The sequence below is a fragment of the Lactuca sativa genome, chromosome 1, assembly GCF_002870075.4.
Source record: "Lactuca sativa cultivar Salinas chromosome 1, Lsat_Salinas_v11, whole genome shotgun sequence".
Taxonomy (NCBI): Eukaryota; Viridiplantae; Streptophyta; class Magnoliopsida; order Asterales; family Asteraceae; genus Lactuca; species Lactuca sativa.
This window is the reverse complement of record NC_056623.2, coordinates 44,665,888-44,685,383: the sequence shown is the minus strand read 5'-3', so window position 1 is coordinate 44,685,383 and position 19,496 is coordinate 44,665,888. Positions and strand designations below refer to the sequence as shown.

Below are 19,496 nucleotides of genomic sequence, written 5' to 3'. Positions count from 1 at the left end.
ATATCCATAAAATCAAAAAACACACGACAACACCAAGTGTAAACCCCTCCCACCCAAACCCAATGAACACGAAAGAACACACCCCTAAGAAATGTTTAAACTGCAGCAAAAGCCTATATTATATCTACTTAATGAACTGATACACACACCAAACTCACACTTGCTGCAGTAAACATAACGCGAAATGATACCAAGCTTCCCAGCCCCCACCCACCCAACCAATTAGTGAATCATGAATGGGAAAAAACATCATTTTTCCCAAATTACAGAGAATCCTCGACCTCTATTTTTTTATCCAAAGAAAAGCATTTGCTTTTATTTCAGCTGGTATCCTCGATTTGAAGATTATTCCATTTCTTGCCTTCCAGATGAACCATAAAGCGGTCATAATTATGGCATGAGTGATTTTCTTTTGTAACGGGGATTGTAAATAAGCATGTGATATAGATAAAAGCTGACCGAGAGAGTTAATCTCAAAGACGTTTAATTCACACCAAATCTCCAATAAATGATATTTAAGAGGCCATTGAATGGAGTAAGATTATTTATTAAATTATAATAAATTTGTGGTCCTCAAAGTTTGTTAACAAATACCAACTATAACATATATTATTTACTTTTCTAATTAAATATGTTCAATAAATGAACTTCATATAATTTTAACTATAAATAGACGTTATGAGGTACTTATCTATTTGTCAAGGAGTTGTTCAAAGACTTATAAGCTAAAAAGCATGGCCCCATTTCCTCCTTGTGAATCATTGGAAACATGTTGTCAACCAAACGAAGTGTGTATGAGGCAAGAGTGGCCAGAGTTGTTAGGGGTGGCTGAAAAGGAAGCTTGTTTGGCAATTGAGAAATCGAATACCAAGGTTAGAGCTGTCCCGTTGTTACTAAATGAGATCCATACAACAGACTTTTGTTGCAACAGGGTTTGGGTATTTGTTGATAAACATGGTGGTGTTGTGATCCAAGCCCCAATGGTTGGTTGAGTTGAATATAAAGGATGTAAAATGTCTAAATAAATGGTTATTATAACCATAATAAATAAAGTTGCAATTTTCTCTTAACTATGAATAAACAATATGTATGCTAATCGTTGTTAAAAATATGTAAAAATGTGTAAATCATTGTTGAATAAAACATGTTTCGTGTTAACATAGGCCAAAATATACACACCTTGGCTTGTAGTTTTTTCATAATGTGCCACATACATAAACGATGATTAGAATTAGGAAATATTGCTTCAACGGCCTGTAAATTGTTGGATCTTGGTCTGTTAACACTAATTGAGGGTGTTTTACATGTGCTTTCAAAAAAGCTTCGAGCAACCAACGATAAGATTCTATTGACTCGTTGCTTAACAAACCTGCCCCAATGTTTATTGAACGTTTGTGGTTATCAATGGCTGTAAACGGCACAAAAATCATTCCATACCTGTATCAAAAAGGTAATTAAAAACAGATTCAATATTGATTACGAAGTCAAAAAAACATCAATATTCATAATTAAATAAAAAAAATGTGTAATGAGTATAAGAGCGTATACTTATTTGTTCGGAATGTAGCATCAAATGATATCACATCTCCAAACTACTTGTAATATAACTTATCGGTTTCATCCGCCCAAAACATTGCGTTTAACACACTATCAACACATTTATACTCAAATGTGTAATTATGAAACTCATCTTTCCTCATGTTCATTTTGTCAACAACCAGCTGTGCATCCTTGTCACCTATAATGTTTCCCACCTTCCTTCTGAAATTTTTATAATCAATTGCTTCAGGGCCAACGTTTTCATAACCTCCTTGCAAACTAGCTTGTAACTTGTGTGCCTTTGTTGCACCGATGTTAGATGTTGAAGAACGCACTATAAACTCCTTGTCTTTATAACTAAGTCGTCGTGCACGTTTGGAATACCGTCTTTCTTCTTTCGTCTCTAGGGGTTGGTTGTGATTCTCTTCAAACTCATATATTTTACACGCATTAGTTTGCATATGTAACCTTTCAAACTTTATCAATGCCTTGTAGTCCGTAATTTTGAAGTTTAAGTTTCGTTTATTCCTTCCACTCCCCTCAGGTTCCAAAGTGTCAGTTGATCTGTTAGGTATTTTACCCATTTTGTTGCACACTACATACCTTTTTTTAATGGTTTTGTCACCAAACCTCGTTACTGTATTTAATCTGACACCAAAACCTGCTTTATCTGCATATAATTTATACATTTCAACCGCCTCCTCTAATGATTGATATATAGCATTTACATCTGGCATAAAATCTTTAGGAACAATAGGTTTCCACAACTTGGTTTTCCCACCAGGAGAGTCAACAACATTACTATTGAATGATTCCTCTTCAGAATCAGTTCGATTTGTACCTGTTTTTTAAGACAACAAAAAACAATAATGCGACATGCAAAACCTGATATAAAATTCTATGAAGTACGTATACATAAAGTAAAGAACTTTATAATCATAATAAACGTCTGTGAAACAGTAACCAGAGTTGAATTGTTTACATATTTGAGTCGTATTAACGCATAATCACCAATGATTATCAAACTTAATCAACATTGTATTAAACTTAAGAAAAAATCACCAACGAGGGACTCCAGTACAACGATATGTGATATAAACCATCATTACGTAATTAATACATGCAACGTATATGACTAATCATATACAAATATGTACTCCGGTCTTATTCAACATATACAACAATTCAATAACTATTGAAAAACACGAACTGTAATTACAAGATATTGATTACGATTTCATTATTTACATTCACTAGCATAATCCGAAATTTGATTTCTTCCGTCGAATTGATCATCAGACTTATAGAAATCGTCGTCGTCATATTCATTACAGTTGACGTCTTCTTCGCCATATTGATCATCATCTTCTGTATCATCGCTACTATAATCAAAACAGTCCGACATCGATATTGATTTGAATCACGAATGTTATACTGCGTTGTTATCTTCAAACGTAAATGATTAACAATATACAAAATTCGAATGAAATTCCGATTGCTATACTCGAAATCATCCCTGGAAATCGTATCTTCAATTCAATATCTCATTGAACGATAACTATGGAATATCCCTTAATTATAGGAAAATATTAATGGATAATATATTGATTATTAATTGTATTATATTAATTAAAAAATAGATTAAATACAAATTTACTTAAATACCCTAATAAAATGATTGGCTGATAATTGTTCTCGCGTTCTTAACCTTTTAGGCGTTCTCATTTGATCCTACTCCTATATATATATATATATATATATATATATATATATATATATATATATATATATATATATATATATATATATATATATATATATATATATATATATATATATATATATATATATATATATATATATATATATATATATATATATATATATATATATAACGACATAGTTTGGTGGGTTTGGATACCTAAGCCTATATATATATATATATATATATATATATATATATATATATATATATATATATATATATATATATATATATATATATATATATATATCTGTGTGTGTGTGTGAGGGTGTGTGACAAATGATGTTTTTTTTGAACAACGAAATTTATTTGAGAACGACCAGCGGGTAGCTGGACCACCAAAGAGTACCGGAAAACAAAAACAAAATAAACAGAAAAAAACGAACAAAATAAAATTGCAGAATTAACGAAGATGGTGTTTAACATAACAGAAGAGCAAATTTAAACGAAAGGAGAGGGAAGACCAGTAGAATCTGAAAGTCCAATACTTCAAAGACTCAGTCACCAACATGGGTTAGTCAAGAAGGGTAATTACATTGCACCTCAATACTGCAGCAAAAGCATTATGCACAGAGAAAAACGAAGAAAGATCCGACATCAAACATTAGGTCTTCACTATGCGATCTCTGACATAAATATTAGAGATCCAACAAATCGGAAACACACAACGATTAACACCAATATCTTCCATGATTCCATCCATGGGAATAATCGACCAACAATTTATATTGTTTGTAAATATGAATTCTGCCAAGTTGTGACAGCAACCCAATGCAAAGAGATTCAATTGACCACCAAAACGATATCCATAAAATCAAAAAACACACGACAACACCAAGTGTAAACCCCTCCCACCCAAACCCAATGAACACGAAAGAACACACCCCTAAGAAATGTTTAAACTGCAGCAAAAGCCTATATTATATCTACTTAATGAACTGATACACACACCAAACTCACACTTGCTGCAGTAAACATAACGCCAAATGATACCAAGCTTCCCAGCCCCCACCCACCCAACCAATTAGTGAATCATGAATGGGAAAAAACATCATTTTTCCCAAATTACAGAGAATCCTCGACCTCTATTTTTTTATCCAAAGAAAAGCATTTGCTTTTATTTCAGCTGGTATCCTCGATTTGAAGATTATTCCATTTCTTGCCTTCCAGATGAACCATAAAGCGGTCATAATTATGGCATGAGTGATTTTCTTTTGTAACGGGGATTGTAAATAAGCATGTGATATAGATAAAAGCTGACCGAGAGAGTTAATCTCAAAGACGTTTAATTCACACCAAATCTCCAATAAATGATATTTAAGAGGCCATTGAATGGAGTAAGATTATTTATTAAATTATAATAAATTTGTGGTCCTCAAAGTTTGTTAACAAATACCAACTACAACATATATTATTTACTTTTCTAATTAAATATGTTCAATAAATGAAATTCATATAATTTTAACTATAAATAGACGTTATGAGGTACTTATCTATTTGTCAAGGAGTTGTTCAAAGACTTATAAGCTAAAAAGCATGGCCCCATTTCCTCCTTGTGAATCATTGGAAACATGTTTTCAACCAAACGAAGTGTGTATGAGGCAAGAGTGGCCAGAGTTGTTAGGGGTGGCTGAAAAGGAAGCTTGTTTGGCAATTGAGAAATCGAATACCAAGGTTAGAGCTGTCCCGTTGTTACTAAATGAGATCCATACAACAGACTTTTGTTGCAACAGGGTTTGGGTATTTGTTGATAAACATGGTGGTGTTGTGATCCAAGCCCCAATGGTTGGTTGAGTTGAATATAAAGGATGTAAAATGTCTAAATAAATGGTTATTATAACCATAATAAATAAAGTTTCAATTTTCTCTTAACTGGACTAGTCATATATATTTTTTTACAAAATATATATGATCTACTGGCCCCTATTGGGTCATGCATGTATAGAACAACAAACGTTTGCACTATTCTCGATTCTAATGAACATGATAAACATCACCAAACACAATAAAGGACCGAAAAAATTATTACCATAACTTGATTATAAGCCAATGATATAATTTTTTCTGTTTATGCTTAAAATGAGGCATTCATATATGTTTACAAAATAATCTATTTTATGTAAATTAGATAGTAAATTGAACACATGACTTTAATTTGTCATTTATTCCATATATATATATATATATATATATATATATATATATATATATATATATATATATATATATATATATGTATATGTATGTATATATATATATATATATATATATATATATATATATATATATATTATATATATATATATATATATATATATAAACAATACTTAAACTATAAAAAAAGTTACGTATATTTTTATTCATAAGTGAATAACGAATATAGTGTAATAAAAATCTGATAGATTTTTTTATTCACTTATGAATTTTGAGAGTTGAAACTCTAAAGTTTTTTTTTTATTTTATCTTAAAAGTATATCAATATGGATGTCTATTTATAGAGAATAAAAAATTGTGAATTTTGATATATTTAAAATAATTTTTCGATAATAATGGGTTTCTAAAAATAAAAAAAAACGAAAAAAAATATGTTTTTGTGTATATTAAGGTAATGATTAGCATAGTTTAAGGAAACATGTTTGTTTGGAAAACAAATGTTTATACGTTATCCATTTATGACGGTACGCCTAAGTGTTTTGCGGGAAAATAAATGTGTGGCTGAGAATGATTCCCCATTCACAATCTTTTTTTTCTCAATTGTACCATCCTCTCTCTCTCTCTCTCTCTCTCTCTATATATATATATATATATATATATATATATATATATATATATATATATATATATATAATGGAGCGTTCAATCGAGAACATTTTTTATTGCGAGAAATTTGAGAACAAATTTGGACCACACAATTTTTTAATTAAAATTATAAAATAATATTAATATAAATCAAAAAATTGTTACAAACAATTAAAAAACCCACCAACTAACACTACTCACCACCCACCACCACTACCTACCACCAATCACTAACTACCAGCACCAACCACCAACCACTACCCACCACTAACCACCACCCACCACTACCCACCACCTGCCACCACCATCACCACCCACTACCCACCCACCACCACCACCACCAACCACCACCGCCACTACCATCACCACCCACCATCGCCACCCAACCACCACCGCTCGCCACCACCACCCACCCTCACCACCTATCACCACCACCCAACACCCACTACCACCCACCACCCATCATTACCCACCATCCACCCACCCACCATAACCACCACCCACCACTACCACCATTACCACCCAAGCACCACCACCCGCCACCACCACCCACCTCCACCACCCATCATCATCACCTAACCAACACCACCTACCACCACTACTTGCCACCCATCACAACCACCCTCCACCACCACCCACCATCACCACCCATCACTACCCACCACCACCAACCAACACCCACCACCTATCACTATCCACCACCCGCCATCACCACCACCCACCCACCACAACCACCACCCATCACCCACCACCACCACAACCACCCAACATCATCACCACCCAACCACCGCCACCCGCCACCCCCACCCACCTCCATCACCACCCATAAAAACCACCACAACCACGCCACCTCCACCACCCATTATCACCACCAGCCGCCATAAGCCCTGCCCCCGCCTACAAAAACCACCACTTGTCACCACCAACCACCATTATCCACCAGTTACTACCACCCATCACCACCACCTACCATCACCACCCGCCTTCACTACCCATTAACATCACCACCACCACCGCCACAACCACCCTCACCCACGACTACCACCCACTTACACCACCCGTTACCACCACCCACCCACCACAACCACCAATCACCACTAACCACCACCATCACCACCCACCATCACTACCCAACCACCACCACCTGCCACCCATCACTACCCACTACCACCCAACACCCATCACTACCCACCACCACCCACCACTACCACCACCATTACCACCCAAGCATCACCACCCACCACCACTATCCACCTTCACTACCCATCATCGTCACCCAACCAACACCGCCTACCACCACTACTTATCACCCATCACAACCATCCTCCACTACCACCCACCATCACCACCCATCACTACCCACCACCACCTACCACCTATCACTACCCACCACCCATCACTACCCACCACCCACCACCCACCACCACCCATCACTCACCACCACCACAACCACCCACCATCATCACCACCACCCACACCCACCCACCAAAACCACCACCCATCACTATCAGCACCACCACCCACAACCACACCACCTCAACAACCCATCATCACCACTCGCCACCACAAGCCCCACCCTGACCTACAAAAACCACCACTCGTCACCACCAACCACGATTATCCACCAATCACTACCACCCGTCACCACCACCTACCATCACCACCCACTTCCACTACCCATCACCACCACCACCACCAACCATCCACTTATACCACCCATTATCACCACCCGCCACAACCACCCCCACCCATCACTCTCCAAAACCACCACCACCCATCAACACCAATCGAAACCAACACTAACACCCCCACCCACCACCACCACCACATGTGATTATATGTATGCATATGATTTACATGGATACGATTTGTTTTTGTCTAAATAATTCATATGTGATTAGATACCTTTTATCACATATGATTAAATACACGAGAATAAAAAAATGTATATTATCCACATAAAGCACATGTGATTAGACATATATAATCACATCTGATTATATGTTTTAATCACATATGATTTATGTGAACAACATGCATTTTCGCGTTGTTGATTCGTTAGTTGTTCTCTTATATTTAATCACATGTGATTATATGTAGGATGTATCTAATCACATATGATTTATATTAACAAGATTAATTTTCACATTGTCTCTTCAACAAAAAATTTTATGTTTTAATCACATGTGATTTATGTGGACAATATTTATTTTTGCGTCGATTCAATAATTTCTCATGTATTTAATCATACATGATTAATGTGGACAAGATTCATTTTTGTTTATATAAATCTTATGTGATTAAATACATATAATCACATGTGATTAAATACATATAATGACATGTGATTATACACAAAAAACTATTGAACCGAGAATGCGAGAATGATGTTTGTCCACATAAATCTTTTGTGATTAGATACGTATAATCACATGTGATTATATGTATTTAATCATATATGATTTATGTGGACAATATTCATTTCTCGTTTTCCATTCAATATTTGGTGTCGTGTATTTAATCACATGTGATTAATGTATTTAAGCATATATGATTTCTATGGACAATATTCATTTTCATGTTTCGACACAATATTTAGTCTCATGTATTTAATCACATATGATTTATGTAGAAAAAAATATATTTTCGCGTTCTTGATTCAATAATTGTTCTCATGTATATAATCACATATGATTAAATGTATCTAATTTCATAGGATTATATGGACAAAATTCACTTTCGAGTTTTAGATTCAATAATTTTTTCACGTATTTAATCACATGTGATTATAAGCATCTAACCATATGTGATTTATATGGAAAAATTTGAATCGAACTTATCTATATAAATCATATGTGATTAGATACATATATTAACATATTATTAAATATACGAGAACAACTATAGAGTCGAGAACACAAAAATGAATAATGTCCATATAAATCATATATCAATTGATATAATCATATTTGATTATATCAATTTAATCACATATGATTAATGTGGTAAAAGAACAACTATTGAATTAAGAATACAAAAATAAATCATGTCTACATAAACCATACATGATTAGATACATATAATCACATGTGTATTCAGTCACATGTGATTATATTTATTTAATCACATATGATTTATATGGACACGATTTGTTTTCACGTTCTTGATTCAGTAGTTGTTCTCATATATTTAATCACAAGTGATTAAATGTATTTAATCAAATAAGAATAAAATGGACAAAAAACCATTATTGAATTGAGAATGTGAAAATGAATATTGTCCACATAAATCGTATGTGATTAACTACATATAATCACATGTGATTATATGTACCCAATCACATATTATTTATTTAGACAAATTTCATTATTTCTTTCTCAATTCAATAATCACATGTGATTATATGTATCAAATCACATATGATTTATATTGATAGTATTCGTTTTCACATTTTTTATTCAATACTTTTTTCTCATGTATTTAATCATATGTGATTGTATGTATTTAATCACATACGATTAATGTGGAAAAACAAAAACTGTTGAATCGAAAATGTGAAAATGAATCTTGTGTAGAGAAATTATATGTGACTAAATGTACAAGAACAACTATTGAACGAGAATGTGAAAGCGAATATTCTCCATATAAATCATATATGATTAGATACATATGATCTCATGTAATTAAATACACAAGAACAACAACTAAATTGAGAACGCCAAAATAAATATTTTCCACATAAATTCTATGTGATTAGGTATATGTAATCACATGTGATTATATGCATTTAATCACATATGATATATGTGGACAATATTTACTTTGTGTTCTCGATTCAATAGTTGTTTTCATGTATATAATCTTACGTGATAAATGTATCTAATCACATATGATTTATATATACATCATTATTTTTTGTCCATATACATCATATGTGATTAGATACATATAATCACGTATGATTATATGTATTTAATCAAATATTATTTATGTAGACAATATTTATTTTTGCGGTTTCGAATGAATAATTGCTTTTGTGTATTTAATCACATGTGATTATATGTATATAATCACATATGATTTGAGGTGGACAAGATTCATTTTTTCCTTCTCGGTTCAATAATTGTGCTCATGTACTTAATCACATGTGATAAAATATATGAGAACAACTATTCAATCGACAAAGTGAAAATGAATTGTGTCCATATAAATCATATGTGATTAGATTCATATAATCACATGTGATTAGATGTATTTAATCGCATATGATTATTTGGATAATGGTTTGTTTTTGTGTTCTTGGTTCAATATTTTTTTATCATGTATATAATCAAATGTGATTGTATGTATCTAGTCACATATGATTTATATAGACAAGATTCATTTTTTCCAAATAAAATCATATGTGATTAGAATCATATAATCACTTCTGATTAAATGTAATTAATCACATATGATTAAAGTGGAAAAAAGGAAAATTATTGAATCAAGAATGCAAAATGAATCTTAGCCACAAAAATCATATGTGATTAGATACACATAATCACATGTTATTATATGTATCTAATCGCATATGATTTATGTGGACAATATTCATTTTTGTGTTCTCGATTCAATCGTTGTTGTCGTGTATTTAATCACATGTGATTATACGTATCTGATCACATATGATTTATGTGAATAAGATTCAAATTCGCATTCTCAATTCAATAGTTGTTTTCATGTAATTAATCATATGTCATTTTATATATTTAATCACATATGATTAATATGGACAAAGAATAATTATTGAATCAAAAACACAAAAATGAATCTTGTGCATATAAGTCATATGTGATTAGATCATATAATCACATGTGATTTCATACACGAGAACAATTAACGAATCAAGAACGTGGAAATGAATCTTGTCTGCATTTCACACTAAAAAACAAAGTACATTTTGCCTTTCCTTGTTCACTCTACCGGATTAGGGTAAACATAAACAATATCATAAAACAAGTAATGCCTACATAATAGGAGAGTTAGTGTAACTCGCCTCCTTGAACTTGAAAATTAGCTAGCATGAGCAAGATGGATCCTTTCCTTTCTGAGAACCTACACAACAATCATACCATTATTTAGCTTGTGCTTTGTTGTATTACTCTTATAAAACTTATGTATATATTTTCTTATTTTCTCTTTGATTGTAGCGCTCTTTTGGGTTCTGTTTTCTTACCTTTCAACCCATTCTTAAATTTCGATAAAATAATAATGGTAAAGTTCCCTATTTTATCTTTTCAGAAATATAAAGATCTTGTTCTAATGATTTTTGGTTGATTTTATATTAAATTTACAAGTTAGTAACTTTAAGCTGTCACATTCTGGACCACTCAAGACTATTGGAATAAACTGTATCAATCTACTAAGAATTACATCAAACCCTCTATATTTGGGAAACTATACATCCCTATCTAACTATAGGCTTTTGAATTTTAGCATTTGGAGTTTTGATGAATTTATTATGATTTTTTTTTAAGACAATGCATGAAATCTGTGACAACATGGACCAAACTGAGAAGATTGCCAATTTTACCCCTCAAGGATTTGGAATTTTGAAATGTGATTCAAAGTTTGAAGAAACCAGACACAATAATATTTCCAGAAAAATAAGTCTCATGATTTTTAGGTGTTCCTATTGACTTGCACGAATTTTAGAAATTGGAGGACAAATTTGGGAAAATTGATCATAATAGCTTTTAAGTCACTTTTGGTGTTCTATTAAGTACTTAATGGTTAAGCCTTAAGTTTATCACTTTTAACATGATTGTTGGTTACTTATTAGTCTATTGAGATGTGAAATTTAATTTAACATAAGAGCCTTAATGCTTAGCTTGATAAGGGTTCAAAGTTAAGGATTTTCACATAAAAGGCTACTTTTACACTCATTAGGTTCTTTCAGACAATTTGACAAACACTTTGTGTGCATGAAATCTTACAATGATAATCAACTCTCTAATAGAATCCAATCCATCCCCTAGAACTTACTATTTTCAATAAAAAACAATAGAACTTACTGTTTTCAATAAAAACAATCTAACTGTACACATAATTCCTCACAAAAGCAAGCAAATGAACAAGCAAGTTCATAATCCATCAACAACAGGAAAATATACCGGAATTTTTCAAATAAAACATCTTATGTGAAATCAAGTATTAGCCACTCAATTAGTCGTTCATTATAAGCTTTAATTTCATGAATTTCATGATAAATCGAGTCAATTTAGGTTGAAAAAACGCAGATGTAAAGACTTGAAAAAAAATACTACCTGGAAGCTCTCATAGAACTTTTTTGTAGACATTAACTTCACAGTAAATTGAGAATTGTAGAAGAGATAGTTAAAGTTGATCTTCGTTGATGGTGATGGTAAAATCAAATCAAAATCCAACATCAAAATCAAATCAAAATCCAGCATTAAAATCATAACAGAATCCAACGTCATTCATCCATAGCATAAGAAAACTTAACATCTAGATCTATGATAATCGATACAGGTATTTGATTTCATGAAGAATACAACCTGGAGATAGGGGTCTTCGGTGAAACTAGCGAAGGCGGAAATGTCGTTGTAGATCGGGGTAAGGTAGATTGATTGTTGAAGATCAGAGAGGGTAGAGGCAAAAATTGGACGTTGTGTCGACGAGTAGAAAGAAAAAAGAAAGTGGCTCGTGTTTAATAGTCTAACTTTTTTGAACTCATAGCCTAAAAAATGTTCTCAAATATTTTCACAGGAAAAATGTTCTCATTGGAACATAACTCTCTCTCTCTCTCTCTATATATATATATATATATATATATATATAGAGAGAGAGAGAGAGACAAAAATGTTGCTGCTTACACTTTTTTTGCATCACAATATAGGCAAAATGTTGTGCTGAATAATGATGGAATTGGAGGTCTAATTATTTTCCTGTCATTGGCCGAATACAGTTTTGAATTAGTGCATCATTTAGTGCTATTGTTGCTGCTGAGTTGCCTTGTACTATCAAAATAAGAATATCGCCTCATGATTTTAAAAATCATTGTGCTTCACTGATATTAAACCTGTTAGAGTAGGTTAATCTCCAAGAAATAAGAAGAAGACAGAGAATCGTTTGGAGCAATTTTCTTAATATTCATTCATGCCTCAAAAGTAAATTACATGGAATATAAATATACTACCTACACTAACTAAGAAATGGAAACGTGCATTGCATAATGGATTCATGGCCTCCTAAATATAAGCACTTATTATTTGACTAATTGACTAATTAAAAGAAAACATGGCTAAATAAAACGTGGCTAACAGGTTCGTATCATTCACTCAAGGCTGAAAGATGTTATCATACAATATCACATGCCTTACTTGTACTCTTGTAGGTAAGGCTTTATTATGTAACAAAACCCAAAATTATGCCAGGTCAATTACATGTATTGATTTTGTTTATATTCCTTGAATTTTTTATGTTTTCATGCAAAAAAATGAAGCTTCATATGATGGTGAGGTGACAGGTTTAATTAGTAATATAAATGGCGAAAATATAAGAATTCGGCTTTCTCTTTTTGTGTGTTGTTGACTGGCTAACAGGTTTGTAGACGATGTAGTTTAACCATGTGTTTGATCAAAGTTCACCAGATGAACCCTTCATTTGAACAAGAGGATGGTAAAGAAGCTAATTAAAAGGAATTTGGATCCTAATCCTCTAACAGAAAGTTCATGCATTAAGTCAAAACAATAACCCATATTATACTTTTTATTTGATGGAGGATTACAGCAGCTGGAGTGGTTGTTTATTATATGGAGCTTGGATGAAATACAATGAATGAATGGATGAGAATGTGAGAAACTAGTCAGGGAATGCAGCTGCGCATCAAATTGTGTTGTTACTTGAATATCTTGGACGTTAGGAAAAATATAGGGGAGTTTAAAAAGGAATCAGAAAAGTAATGCATGTATTATCATGGTGCTGTCATTTTTATTGATTTTTAGCTTAAGATATCAAAAGGCGTTGACAGTGTACAAGATTTTAATGCTTAATTCTTAGCTGTTGCCTTACTTTGTTAATTACTCTCGAAGATTTTTAATTTTATTTTATTTATCATAAAAATTCTATTCGCTTTATGATATTGGAATAATCCTTTTAACTATATTTCATTCGTGTTCAGCAAGCTTGTTAAAATCGCGATCTTGATTGTATGATCCTAGATATCAAATATAAGTTGGAACGTATACGGATCGTATCTCCGGTAGGATCGCAAGTAAAATTATAGGATCGTAGAATCGGGATCCGATCCGATCCCACCTCCCTTGATTCTTTTTTTGATTTTTTGTTTTAAAAAATCAAAGAAATTATAAAAAAAATTACAAAAACGTATATAAAAAAATTTATTTTACAACATTAGGATTTTAATTTTTACTGGTTTACTGTTTACTTTTTTGGTTGTGACTAATATCTAGAAGTTTTTATAGGTTTTGAATGGAAAATTGAATATTGTGCATACTTTTCATGTTTTGAACTTATAAGTTAATTATGTTTTTTGTGGAAACTTAGGGTGCGTTTAGTTACAGAAAACGGACCATTTTCTGGAAAAAAAAATTCAAGAAAAATGAGAATTTTGAAAACGTATTTACTTCGTCTATTTTTGTAAATTTTTCACGGAGAATGAAACTTTTCGTTTTCTAAAATTACAAAGAGGTGGAAATTTTTGGAAAACCGATAATAATTGTGTTCCATATTTTTCTATTTCCATTTATTTTGTTTTTTTTAATATAAACACATACCTACTCCCACTCCCATCCACCTCTACCTACCATCGTCTTAACACCCCCAACCCACCACACCCCTACCTACCCACATTCACTCCCAAGCTCACCCTCACCTCGACAAACACACACACACAGACATACCCACCCACTAACCCCCACAAACACACACAAGTAGACACACACACACACAACAACCCCCAAAAACACACAAACATACACACACAACCACATGCAAAACTGATGTTCTTAAGTATATTAAAGTTCAAGACTATGGAGTTCAGTGTGATGTTCTTGATGTTCTTAAAGTTCATAGTAAGAAGATGCAAGATGATTCTCATGAAGATGAAAAAGTTTTTTTGCTCAATTGGAGTTCAAACCGATGATATTTTGTGTTATTGTGATTCGTTTGAAAGAATGATTCTTTATCGAAAGTCGGTAATACAAGAAATTCACAAATATCAAACACCAAAAGATATGATCCAAACTTGTCAAGTTGAAGTTGTGGAAAATGGGTTTGTTCATGAATTAAAATCTTCAAGTTCCAAGGAGATGAAAAAGAAAAAAAAAAAAGAAAAAAAGAAGATCAAACGTAAAAACAAGCGGGTTTATTCACAAAAATCATCAAATGTTGTTGTGAAGCCGAAATCCATGAAGAAGATTTGGGTTCCAAAGCAACAATCTCAATATGTTGCAATCAATTTGAAGTCAAAACCCAAAAGTGATGACGGTTCTTGTGAAGATGTTCTTAGATCGTTGAAGAACACGAAGAACGAGTTGTACAACACGCATCGTGGGTCGTCAAAAAGGTATCTCAAATTCTCAAATGGTAGATGTCCATGATTTTGATTCGTGCTTTTCGTTTTACATTTTTGATCGATTTGTCTCATTGGATCGAATTCGTTTTAAACCCCTTTGATGAGCCAATTATTTTTTTTAGATCAAACATGAAAATTAAAATCGTTTTCTCAAACTCGAAATTAATTGATTCATCAATTAATTCATTATTTGAGCCCAAATTAGATCACTGTTCATCTTGAGCCCAAATCTCGATATTTCAATTTATCAATTGTAACATCCCAAATTTACAATAAAATTTTTCAATTTGAAGTAACGAAATCATTTCCATAAAATATAAAATTCCAACCACATTTGTTTTCAAAATCCAGAACATCAGATAGTTTATTCATAATATCATAGTGTCCCCAATAAAGACGCCGGAGAGTGCATGCCGCGCCATCACGCCGGGCTCTTTCCCTTAGATTCTGAAGTACCTAAAACAACCAACAAACTATAAGCTAACACTTAGTGAGTTCCCCATAACATACCCTACACAATCCACATAATCACATAAACCATATCAGCCATATAAGCTACATAAGCCATGCATATAAACATATAAGGATGCCATGGAAACCTTCTAAGGCCTTACATCGGGTGCCACTGGAACTCCCGTGTGGTCTTAGTTCACTGCCATAGGAACCCCCACATGGTCTTAACTACCTGTCATGGAAACCCCCACATGGTCTTCACTAACTGCCATGGAAACCCCCACATGGTCTTCACTAACTACCATGGGAACCCCCACATGGTCTTAACTAACTAAGGAAATGTCATATAAGCTAAACATGCAAACATACTAGTTTGACATGGAAACCCTCCAAGGTCTTACACCAAATGCCATGAGAACCCCCACATGGTCTTAGTCCACTGCCATGGGAACCCCCACATGGTCTTCACATAAATACCTAACACACTCATAGCACGTATGCAATAAACATCCTAACTAAATAACATGGGCCGACCTTGGTGCCTTCGACCCATTGGTATGGTGAGGACACTCACCTCAAATGCAAACCGTAGTTGAATATATCCAAGCTCCAAGCATCAGATCTGTCATTTTACATGATTATAAACAACTCCTTAGATACAACACAACCCTTCAAACCCTCAAAAGTCAACCCTCGTCAAGGTCAAATTCAAAGTCAAAGTCAACGCTCTAAGTTGACCTAACTCGTCAAGTTACCCTTTAACCCATCGAGTCTACCCAAGTCAAAATCGAGATATTGCGATCCAACTTGTCGAGTTCCTCCGATTTCTAACAAAATTGGGCTAACGCCAACCCAACTCGTCGAGTTCCCCTATGAAGTCGTCGAGTTCTCTAGTCTGTCAACCCACTTAATGCATTAAGCTTTTTTTTCTTGAATCCAAAGGTTCCAAACTTTAGATCCCCATCCATAGAGATGCATAGAAGGGTAAAGTTTCCAACTTTACCCCCAAGGACCATCTAATAATCTCTAAAGCCAAACCCTAGTTCCTTTACTGAAGGTCTTGACCCATTAAGCCCGAAAATTCTCATCCAAACGTCCCAAAACACAGATCTGATGTCCGAAGGTGGCAAAATCACATAAAGTTTATATCTTTAAGTCGATGCATACTTGTAACAATCTCTAGGGTCCATATTAGGCTTTCTAATGAACATATTGCATGAATGGGACATGGAGGCCATTAAAGTTTGCAACTTTAAGCCTCAAGATACCATAGAGGGGTTAGATCTAGCTTGACAACCCCTGGGATCTATTTCTTTTGGACAACTCAACCCAAGATCCCAAAATCATGCTTAAACTTCAAAAACGAGATCTAATAACCTACATGTCAAGGTTATGACTTTATACCTCAAAGATTTAACCCTTGATGTATAGTTTCTGGATCCAAGTTCACTCATCCAAGCTTGATACTTCTCTCTTAAAACCCTCCTTCAAAGATCTCAAACAATCACTCAACACTCAAAAAATTCAATGAACAAGAGGGGGAGGCGATTCTAGGGTTTTCTCTAGGCAAGGAAGCTAGTAAGGAGGCCATCCCTAGAGGTTAATCCCTTTAAATAAGGTACAATGCCCGAAAAATTAGGGTTTTCATTTTCAGCGTCAACTCGTCGAGTTGGGGCTCCCCAACTCGTCAAGTAGATCTTCCAATCTACGCGGCTGGAAGGCTTCCTACTCGTCGAGTTGGAGCCTCCCAACTCATCGAGCTCCTTCCAATACTTAAAAAAAATTATAATGAATTCATGCCTGGACTTCGTCGAGTTACAAATCTCCCCCACTTAAACTAGACTTCGTCCTCGAAGTCTGTTGATGCAAAAAGGTCCGGATAATGCTTCCCCATCTCATTTTCTAGCTCCCAGTTCCATTCGGAGCATCTTCGGTGCTGCCATTACACCTTAACGAGCCTCACTTCATTGTTCCGTAGGGATTTGATTTTCCAATCCAGAACCGCTATAGATTTTTCCACGTAATACAAGTTCTCATCAACCTGAATATCATCCAAGGAAATGATTCTGGCCTCATAAGCGACACACTTCCGAAGCTGAGACACGTGGAAGGTGTGGTGGATCTAACTAAGCTCAACCGGTAGGTCCAAAAGATAGGCTACCTTGCCCTCCCGGGCATAAATCCTGAACGGGACAATAAACCAGGGCCCTAGCTTACCCCTCTTCTGAAACCTAATGACACCCTTCCGTGGTGACACTTTCAGAAAAACGAAGTCTCCCACCAGAAAACTCGAGATCCGAGCGACGCCGATCAATATAACTTTTCTGATGGCTCTACGCGACTTGCTCCCTATATTGTGTCTATTGAATCAATTCGGTGGTCTAAGCACCACCTCGATGCTTCCCATGACTCGGTGCCCAACCTCCCCCAACATACGGGAGTCCTGCACCTCCGACCATACATCACCTCATACGTGGTTCGATCGATACTAGCATGATAACTATTGTTATATGAAAACTATGCTAGTGGGAGGTATGTATCCAAACTCCTTTCGAAATCCAATACGCATGCCTGTATCATATCTTCGAGTATCTAGATCGTCCACTCGCTCTGGCTGTCTGTCTGCGGGTGGTACGTAGTCCTGAAGTGTAACCGTGTGCCCAGTTCCTCGTGGAACTTGTAGGGTTTTGTATACTACAACATCTTATGGTGCACATACAACCCTAAAAGCGTTGGATCTATGTTTTCTCTAATTATAAATGCAATATTGTTTCCAAAGATTTAAGCCTACAACTAGCATAAACATCATAGAAATGGATAGTAGAATTACCTCTTCGTTGTAGCTTGTAGAACTTATTGCAATTTGGCCTTTAAGAGCTTAGCACCAATAGTATGAAATGCCTCAAATGGAATCACAACACACCCAGACCAAAGGATGACATTTGAGAGAGAATCTTCATACACCAAAATCGTCCATATGAACTCCAAGATCATAAGTGGTATTTTGGCTATGGAGTAACATATATATATATATATATATATATATATATATGTGTGTGTGTGTGTGTGGGGGGGGGGGGATTCCAAAGGTCATGGGTTAACCCTAACCCATACCCATGGGTTTATGATCCATGGTTCATGTAGCCCAACTCTTTATGTATCCATACATAAACTTAGTCCAACATGGATCAATGGCCCAACACATATAAATATAACTAATTTACACAATTATTCCCCATTGATTTTAATTAGTCTCTTTTAATCACTACATTAGTTCCAAACTAATTCTTGATCAATACTAATTAAATCATATGATTTCATATTAATATATTAGAACTT

The 19,496-nt window shown here is 34.2% G+C and overlaps 1 protein-coding gene across 1 annotated transcript; it reads right to left on the bottom strand.

Moving 5' to 3' along the window:
* Positions 1–1,196: 1,196 nt before the first annotated feature.
* On the bottom strand, positions 1,197–2,944 carry LOC128127129 (protein FAR1-RELATED SEQUENCE 4-like). The gene is made up of 3 exons (XM_052765502.1): positions 2,788–2,944; positions 1,597–2,380; positions 1,197–1,437 (listed from the first exon to the last, which is right to left on the bottom strand). The coding sequence occupies exons 1-3, from the start codon at positions 2,942–2,944 to the stop codon at positions 1,197–1,199; spliced, it is 1,182 nt and encodes a 393-aa protein (XP_052621462.1).
* Positions 2,945–19,496: the final 16,552 nt, after the last annotated feature.